The sequence below is a fragment of the Solanum stenotomum genome, chromosome 2, assembly GCF_019186545.1.
Source record: "Solanum stenotomum isolate F172 chromosome 2, ASM1918654v1, whole genome shotgun sequence".
Lineage (NCBI taxonomy): Eukaryota > Viridiplantae > Streptophyta > Magnoliopsida > Solanales > Solanaceae > Solanum > Solanum stenotomum.
In genome coordinates, this window is record NC_064283.1 from 17,343,490 (window position 1) to 17,353,582 (window position 10,093).

General features: G+C 33.1%; 1 protein-coding gene across 1 annotated transcript; it reads left to right on the forward strand.

The window, feature by feature from the left end:
- The first annotated feature begins 732 nt into the window (after positions 1 to 732).
- LOC125856523 (pentatricopeptide repeat-containing protein At5g01110-like) lies at positions 733 to 3,037 on the forward strand. Its single transcript, XM_049536086.1, has one exon. The coding sequence runs from the start codon at positions 791 to 793 to the stop codon at positions 3,011 to 3,013; it is 2,223 nt and encodes a 740-aa protein (XP_049392043.1). The 5' UTR covers positions 733 to 790; the 3' UTR covers positions 3,014 to 3,037.
- The last annotated feature ends 7,056 nt before the right edge of the window (positions 3,038 to 10,093 follow it).

A 10,093-nucleotide genomic window follows, 5' to 3' on the forward strand; every position in this document is an offset into this window, starting at 1 on the left:
TTTTTCTTTTTATAATAAAGTTTAGCATATTCAAGTCATTAGTACCAATAATATGCTTCATTTTATCCACTGTTGAATAAAGTTATGACTTATATTTTCTTTCCTCGTGAATTTTATTTTAAATCGTTGAGGTTATACTTTTTTTTGTAAAATTGTTGAGGTTAAGGTTCTTCGCATAAGGTTAATTTGAAGAAAAACTAGCGGAGAGAGAGAAACAACAAAAAAAAGTTGCTAAAGGATTTAATTTCTCGAGGCATGAATTCCGTCAATATAAACATAAGCTATTTGTATTAAACAAAATGGACAAATATCAAACCTAATAAGTTTTTGAATACTTAAAGGACTAAAATCGATAAGTTTATAGTTAAGGGACAAAAATCGGTAAGTTTATAGTTAAGAGACTAAAACCGGTAAGTGAATAGTTAAGGGACCAAAGCTGATAAGTTTTTAAATAATTAAAGGACTAAATTCGTTAAGTGTATAATTATTTGACCATTTTAGGCCTACTACTATAGTTAAGGTACTATTTATGTCATTTTCTCAATTTAGGTGTGTGTCTTCATTTGGTGGGTTACTTGTGCCTTATTCCTATTTTTAAGCTACTTATTAATTAAAAATAAGTATTCTTACGCCAAAAAAAAAAAGAGAGTATGATATTGATATATAAATCATATTTTAAATAACTTAGTGTAAATAATTATATTCCCCTATAATTAATCATTTTGCAAAAATCAAACAAGACAATGGAAACATTCACCCTTCCTTCATTTTCCCCTATTTTTCCTAGGCAATGGAAAAACTAGCACGTTCCAAGAGCCAGACTTCAATGGCAGTCCCAAAACGCCAATTTCCCATGGCAGCAGCACGACGCCTATGTCTTCCCAAATCCACTATCAGAGGCGCAGCAACTTGTGCTTCACTTGTCAGCACAACCCACTTAGAAAATTCCCCAAAATCGCCCATTTCTGAACCACCATCTGATGACACATTTGTAGTCCAGAAAATTTTGTGGAACCTAAAACAAGGTAAGCCAATAACCAATTCTTTACATGGTTTAAACCCGTCTACTTTTATTGAAGTTCTTGGTAATTGTCGTGATAATTTGCATTTAGCACAGAAATTCATCAACATGGTTTCTGTAAATTGTCCTAATTTTAAACATTGCACGAGTTCATTGAGTGCTACTGTACATGTGTTGATTAGGTCTAAGAGGGTAGCTGATGCACAGGGTTTTATCTTAAGGATGATTAGAAGAAGTGGGGTTTCAAGAATTGAGATTGTGGAATCTTTGGTGTCAACTTATGGGGTACGCGGGTCGAATCCATATGTTTTTGATTTGCTGATTAGGACTTATGTACAAGCTAGGAAGATTAGGGAGGCTGTAGAAGTATTTAGGTTGTTGCAAAGGAGGAATCTTTGTGTTCCGATAAATGCGTGTAATGGTCTTCTAGGAGGGCTTGTGAAGATTGGTTGGGCTGACTTGGCATGGGAAGTGTATGGTGAGATGACAGGGAGTAGCATTCAGCCAAACGTGTATACCCTCAATATAATGGTGAATGCTTTGTGTAAAGACGGGAAAATTGAAAGCGTGAATCCGTTTATTGGAGAAATGGAAAAGAAGGGAATTTTTCCGGATATGGTAACTTACAATACTTTGATAAATGCATATTGTCACGAAAGGCTTCTTGAAGAAGCCTATGAAGTGATAAACATTATGAAAGCTACGGGGTTAAGACCTTGTCTTTTAACTTATAATTCTATTCTCAATGGTTTGTGTAAGAATGGACAATACGGGAGAGCAAGGGAACTTTTGGTTGAGATGGAAGAGAGTGGACTGGCCCCTGATACTACTAGTTATAATGCATTGCTTGCTGAGTGCTGTAGAGCCGGTAACGTGCTGGAAGCAGAATCTGTTTTCAAAGAAATGTTGTGTCAAGCTATCATTCCTGATTTGGTTAGTTATAGTTCACTTATTGGGTTGTTTTCAAGAACTGGTCGTCTCGACCGCTCATTGGCATACTATGAACATATGAAACGCAAGGGTCTTACACCAGATAATGTAGTCTACACAATTCTCATTGGTGGGTTTTGTAGAAATGGTTCTATGAAGGAGGCTATGAAGATGCGTGATGAGATGCTGGAGCAGAGTTTAGTTATGGATGTGGTGACTTACAATACTATATTGAATGGATTATGCAAAGGAAAGATGCTTCAGGAAGCTGATGAGCTTTTCAATGAGATGTTGGAAAGAGATGTAAATCCTGATTTTTACACTTTTACCACGCTTATCAATGGATATTGCAAGTGTGGTAACATGGACAAAGCACAGACCCTGTTTGAAGCCATGCTACTGAGAAACCTCAAGCCTGATGTTGTGACATATAACATCTTGATTGATGGATTTTGTAAGGTTGGTGATATGGAAAAAGCTTTCAGTTTAAGGGATGAGATGATCTCTGTAAATATTTCTCCTAATTATATTACTTATAGTATTCTCATAAATGGCTTTTGTAATAAGGGTTGTGTATCTGATGCATTAAGACTGTGGGATGATATGATAATCCTAGGTATCAAACCTACTATTGTGACTTGCAACTCTATTATCAAGGGATATTGCAGGTCTGGTGATGCTTCAAGGGCAGCTAAGTTTCTGAACAAGATGCAGTCCCAAGGACTATTTCCTGATTCAATTACGTATAATACTCTTCTTGATGGGCTTATAAGAGAGGAGAATATGGATAAAGCCTTAGATTTGGTTAATGAAATGGGAAAACAAGGTCTGTCACCTGATGTTATTAGCTATAATACCATACTGGATGGTTTCTGTAAATTTGGTAGAATGCAGGAAGCCAACATGCTGTATCGGAAAATGGTTGAGAGGGGTATTAACCCTGACAGATCCACATATACATCATTGATAAATGGACATGTCTCTCAGGATAACTTGAAGGAGGCTTTTCGTTTCCATGATGAAATGCTGCAGAGGGGTTTCATTCCTGATGACAAGTTTTAATCTCCTTGCCGTTTGAGCCCACTGAAGTTTTTTGAGAATGGTAAAGTAGCCCACTGAAGTTTATGACCATCAATTTCTGCCGTTTCTGTGAGTTCTGCTTTTTGCAGTTTCAGCCTGTAAGCCCTCTTCTAAATTTGATATTTTGACGTTAGGGAATTGCTAGCTAATGTGAAATATGCTTGATTGATTTGAGGAGAACTATGGAGAAATCACTTGCTGGAACAGATACTTATGGGTGCTCAACTGGACATCTGCTCTCTAAGAAACTGTGTATAAGTGAGATATTACCCAGACACAGAGCGGTGCTTTCAGACCCCTCACTTGTTGCCATCTGTATATCTTGATGGGTTAAAGAGAGAGCTAGTGAGGGCCGGAATGGAATATCGTATGTAGTGTTAAATCCAATCTGAAGCTCTTTCGAACAAGCTAGGAACGAGTGACCACAAGCGCCGCTTAAGCGCAGTGCTAGGCGAGGTTTGGAACCCTTCCATCTATTCTCTATGCATCTCAATTGCTTCGCACCTCTTCTTGGTAACCTCCATACAATGCCCCTTGTTTTGTTCTAGCCCTATTCTATTACCACGCATAATTGGGAGAAGCTCATCTGAAACTAGAGCTAGAAACACTTTATTTTGTTTTGTTTCCGCTCTCTAAGGAACTGTCAGTTAATAAGACATTATCCAGACACAGAGCGGTGCTTCATTTTCAGAAATGTGCTTTTGGCTGCGGTGACAAGCTTAAGAGGGATTTTTAGTAGAACTGTGATTAAGATTGCCATCAAGATTGAATATGCAGAAGTTCCTCTTTCATCTGCGAGTTTGATAGTTCACCCGGTGGACTCACAATTTGTCAAAGAGCACAGTATGTCCTAAGTTTTGACTTTAGTTTCTTGGTTCCCTTCTTGTTGCCACTTCCTGATGATGTTATTGTCATGTTAGATATCACATATAATATAAACACTACAAATCAATATATTCCCCACATAGGTTGCAACTTTTGCAAACAATTCATAATGTTACATTTAGCCAATGACTCTCTATATTGGATATTGTGTTTTCTTGAGTTTGTGTATGGTATGGTGTCTAAACCTATGTTGCTTGGAATCTTCAAGAATGTCGTCGAATGTCGTCGGGTATGTGTCAGATCCTCCAAAAGTAGTGTAATTTTGTGGATCCGACAGGGGTGCAACAATATTCTTGGAGAGTCCGAGCAACATAGGTCCAGACCATGTTAGGACAATATTCTTGAGTTCTGTTGTTGAGAGGGGTAGTCGCCATGGCTTCTCTATGGTTTCTGTGATGTTTCCCTATCCTGTGTAATGGTATTTAACTGCTTTACTCAGTGACATACTTTTTTTTTCTTTTGATTGTTTACTTGTTGATGTACACTTTGTTTCCTTGTGCTTCAGGAACTATGATGGTGAGATCACAAGTGAATCAGAAAAGTTATCCATGGCTGTCTGGCGTTTGCTGTGAATGGCATCCAAGGTATGCTGATGACACATGGACTGGCTGCCATTACTTTCTCCTGATTAGCTGGTTGATTGTTCTGTTCATGATCACATGTTTCATCAGTGAACAAGAAATGCTAGTAGCAGTTCTCAGAAGTGTATCAAAGATCCAGTTGCTCTTGTGTTATCAAACCAAATGAGCTTCCATCATACTCAATTGACTATAAAACTACAACCCTTCACTAAATTTATGTCCGGGGCTTTTCGGAGAAGTGATTATGAACTGATCAGACTTCAAGAAGATCTGTTCCATAGATAGATTGAGGACATAACTTTGATTGAGTTCCAGGTTACAGATGTCTGGACTACTTGAGTTACAGTGGAGAATATATGGATAGATTATAGTGTACAGACAAAGAGTTGCCATATGGTTACAGTGTAAAACTAAAGTGTTGCAGTATGTGAAAATTTGTTTGGTTCTTTTATTTGAGTTGGACAATGTTGAACAAGTTTTTGCCATAATATATATCTCATGAACAATTTGGCACCACTTGGTTGTGGAAGGTAGGGGTGTATATGACCAGGTTGGTTTGGGTTTTTCAAATATCAAACCAAATCATTTGTGTAAAAAATTTTAATTTATAAACCAAACCAAACTAATAAAATTCGAATTTTTTTGGGTTTTTCAACCTTGGGTTGGTTCGGATTTTTCAACTACCAAACCAAACTATTGTGTCGAATTTTTAAATTTATAAATCAAACCAAACTAAAAAACCTCGGATTTTTTCTAATTTTTGGATTTTTTTCGATAAAATTTGCATACAAACATATAATTAACTTGTGCTCCAAATATTTCTTTAGTCCAACCAAAATACAATTATCTAAGGTGTTTTTAAGAAAATAACACAAAATATGAGATGAGTATTGATGACACTAAAATATTCAATAAAAGATAATAATGAAATCATCATATAAAATAAATATTGCAAACACATAATGAAAAGGATCATAATTTAAAGGGATAAGGGTCTGAAAAATATTCCAACTTTGGTCGGATTTGTTGTTGCGATACTAAACTTTCATGAGAACCTATTACCTCTCTAGACTATTTAATATCGTATTTTTTACCCCCTAAACTATTTAATAGTATATTTTAAAGATATATATGTGCTCACGTGGACACCTTACTATTTATAATTTTGCATTATTTTTTATGTCCACGTGGGCAAATATTTATGTTTAAAATACGGTATTAAATAGCCTAGGGAGGTAATAGGTCCTCATGAAAGTTTAGTATCGCGACAGCAAATTCGACCAAAGTTGAGGTATTTTTTAGACCCTTATCCCTAATTTAAAAGTACTAAATCATGCTAAAATAAGTTTAATAAGTATTAGTTACATTACTAAATATTTAAGGAAAATTAAAATTAGATTATGTATTTTAATTGTCTAAACCAATGTAAAACTAAAGAATAATATTCAATATTATTGTCATTCTTAGTGTTGAATTGATTTTCTTTTTGCATTAGTATTAATTTGATTTTGATTTAAGTTTATTATAATTATCAACATCTATGAACTATAATCTTTATTGAATCCGAATTCTAAGTTTTAAACTTGAAATAATATATTAAAAGATAAAAACTATGAAATAGTATAAGAAATATTTCAAAACTATATCAAAGTAAATATTTTTATGAATAAAATAAAATTTTAAAATGACATATATAATGTCGGGTTAGTTTGGTCTCGGGTTGATTTTTTTTAGTTAAAACCAAACCAATCCAAATATAGTCGGATTTTTTTCAATACCAAACCAAGTCAAACCAAACCACTAGTCGAGTCTTTTTTCAATTTGACTTGATTTACGATTTGGATCGATTTTGTACACCCCTAATGAAAGGTGTTCAAGATTGGATTTGAGGTTGATGAAAGTTTTATTCATAACAAAACAAGTTGTACATTTTTTCACACCCATGACAAGTAAAATATTTTCTCCCTTCATTTTTATTTATCCACTTTTAATTTTAATGTCCTTTAAGAAACAATGATTAATATTAGTATTAAACTACAACACTAGTACTAGTTGATGTATAATTTTAGGTCTTGAAAAAATGATTTGAGCAATAAAAAATTAATATTTAGGGTAAAATAGAAAAAAAAATATTTTTTGTGTTTAAAACGATAAGCAAAAATTAAAGAGATAAGGGTCAAAAACATACCTAATTTTATTTTTTTTGAGTTTCATACATAAACTATTGAGAGTGTGAATTTCGTATCTAAATTATCACTTATTAGTTTAACAACTACACCTCTCTTTTATTACACTCTCATCATGATATGTGTAATATACTCTCTTTTATTTATTTTTTTAAATTGTCACATCACCCTCTATTTGGACAAAACATTTGACCTTGACAAAAATTAAATAAATTATTGGTATTAGTTATAGTTAAAGTTAAAGATTAAACTATTACTATTCCCCAAACAAATAATTATAAAATAAAATATAAAATATATTTTTACCGGATTGGAACCGGTTTGGACCGGACCGGAACCGGTTCTTACCGGATCATTTTGTACCAGTAATTTTTTTATTTTTTTATTAACTTTAATTATTATATAATATTATATTATTAATTAATAAAATTATATTATTAAAAAACTTCAATTTAAAACTTTAAACTTTAAAGTTACTTTAAAGTTTCAATTGAATTTAAGTTTAAACTTTAAAGTTTAAAGTTTAAAATTGANTACTTGCCGTAAGATTTTTTTTTTAAATAATTTTTTTATTCTGTTATATTTGGTATACAAGTAGAAAAAAATGTTTTCCTAAAAATATATGTACATATCTAACACAATGAGAAAAATATAAAAGAAATAAAAATAAATTAGGAGCGGATGGTGTGGGGTAGAATTTTGTTTTTATTTTAAAAGAATAAAAATAATATCAAATTATTTTTTTTAGGAAGGAGTTGGGGGAGGTCTGAATTTTTTTTAAAAAAAAATTATAATTTTTTTAAAAAGAATTATAAGGGGACGGGGGATTTTTTTTATTGGGATACTAATACTTTAATCTTTAACTTTTAACGAAACATAATAGCTTATTTATGTTTTGTCAAGGTGGAATATTTTATTCATGTAGCAAGATTTTTGTAAATAAAAGAGAGAGTGTATTACACACTACTGAGGTGTGTTTCTCAAATTAATAATTGACATTTTAGATGTGAAACTCACAATTTCTATAGTTTAGGTATAAACTCAAATAAATAACATAAGTTTAATGTGTTTTTGACATTTATCTATTTTTAAAATAGTGGGCATATAAAAATAACTGAAAAAATATTAACAAAAAGTGATTTGATGTTTCAAAGTCTATTTAATTTTCTGTTTCAAGTATCTTTTTATAAAGGGAAAAAGGTCAAAGATGCCCCTAAACTATGTGAAAATGTCTAGATATACCCCGTTTGAAGTTTGACTCATCCGTGCCCTCGTCGTCCAACTTTTCGCCCATATATGCCCTTGTAGACGTTAGTTGCTTTGCTAGAAATAACCAATTTATTTTTCCTTTCTTTAAATAACAAATGGAATTGTCACATCCCCTTTTAATTACCACGTGATATTTATTTATAGTTTAGGGGCATATTTGACCCTTTCCCTTTTTATAAAAGATAATTGAAACACTACTTTTACCCCAATTGTTTACGTCAAGGATAATGCTGGAATGCTGAAAAGATACCCCTCTGTCATAGTAGTGATTCCACTTAATCTAGCTTTACAGATAATTATATAGTATGCAAGTCCAGTGGCTTTCAGTTCAATCTCAATCTTCTTAAATGATGGTGAAATTTAAATTTTCTTATTTCAATCTCATTTTTCTTTAGTGAAAGGTAAAGGTGAATTCTAAAATTTCTTATTTTGATTGTAAAGTAAAAGAAAGGGAGAATGGACATAATTTCACTAGCAGTTTGTGTTTTCGATTCAAAAGGAATGAAAAATGAAATAAGAATATGTACGCACTATTTATGAAGTGGAATGGTTATCTTTAATCTTCTTTTTCCTATCTTCTTCTTCTTTTGTAACCTTCAACTATTATCGACTAGCAAGGCATGACTCACATTGAGTTAGTTTGAAAACTATCATGATTTTTTGTCCAAACTAATTTCCGTTTTTTAGGAATGCAGGTGTAGACATTGAAATTTTGTGAGACTCTACAAGATGTGTTCAATTCGAGTTGGGACTCTACTAATTGTGTTCAACTCAAATTAGGATTCTTAGAGGCTACTCAATCCTAAACCCTAGTTTATGCCTATATAAAGGGTACTAAAATCTCTTAAAAGGCATCTCAAAAATTCCATAAAGAGATCAAGACCTTGATATATTCCATAAAAGACATGGAATATTCTTATAGATGTCAAATCTAAATCATCCTAATTCGAGAAATACTCCACTAACGGCCCTCGAATCATTGATAAATCTTAGGAGAGGAGAATCAACGGAGGAACATAATTGTACCCGCTATCTTGATGAATAAAATTATGTTTCTTCAGCTTTTATTTGTGTGGTTTATTTATTTTCTATATGTTTAAAATTTGTTGCAAATAAATTGGCACGCCCAGTGGGACCAAATCTGCCCTTTATCTCTTCTCTCTTAAATCAAATCTGAAAATTTGAAGCTGCAAAGGTGGAAGAATGAGTACTTCAAGCCTCGTCTTTGAGTTTCATCAAGTCTACACTCCGACAAGCCTTGAAGCAGGGGGCATTTGTAAACATTGAAAATTTTGTGGGACTCTACAAGATGTGTTCAATTCGAATTTGTGTTCAACTCAAATTATGATTCTTGGAGGCTACTCAACCTTAAACCCTAGTTTGTGCCTATATAAAGGGTACTAAATTCCCTTAAAAGGAGATCTCACAAGACTGGGCATGCCAGAATTTGTAGACAATAAAATTCGCGTCGAGAAAAACAATAATCAAGAACGGAAAATTATAGCAACAATCGTATTTATTATTTCAAAGTGCGAGTGTTACAATCTCTATGATTCCTTTGAATTCGCCTTTTCAAATATGAATTCAAGGGCTTCAAAGCTTGTTCTTGAATCTTCGATAGATTTGAACTTTGAACTTTGAACTTTATCTTGATCTTGACTTTTACTTGAATTCAAGGGCTCCGAGCTTGTTCTTGAATCTGATGGTCTTGATCTTGATCGTTCTTGAACTTGAATGCTTGAATTCTTAAACTTGTAGCTTTATAGAGAATTTTATGGCGTTTGTACCACGGATTTTCTCTAGCTTCTTGTTTAAAATTTCTGTTTTCAATTCTGAATTATGAGGACTCTTATTTATAGTTTTAGAATAGAGGAGTTGTGATTGGAACAGGATTTCCTTCGACCAATCAGATTTAAGTGACATATCATATGGGCTTTACGGGGCGGGCTTGTCATTTTTGACACATGTCATGATCCTATTGGCTTATTTGTTTGACTTGGCATGCCACGTCATTTTTTGGAGGTGGGGGGGTCGAGGTCTCGAGGGTAGGGGTGAAAAAATGAAATTTTAAAGTCAAAAATATTTTTTAAAAATAAACTTAATTTTTTTTTGGGGGTGGGGGGGTGGGCTGGGGGGGGGGG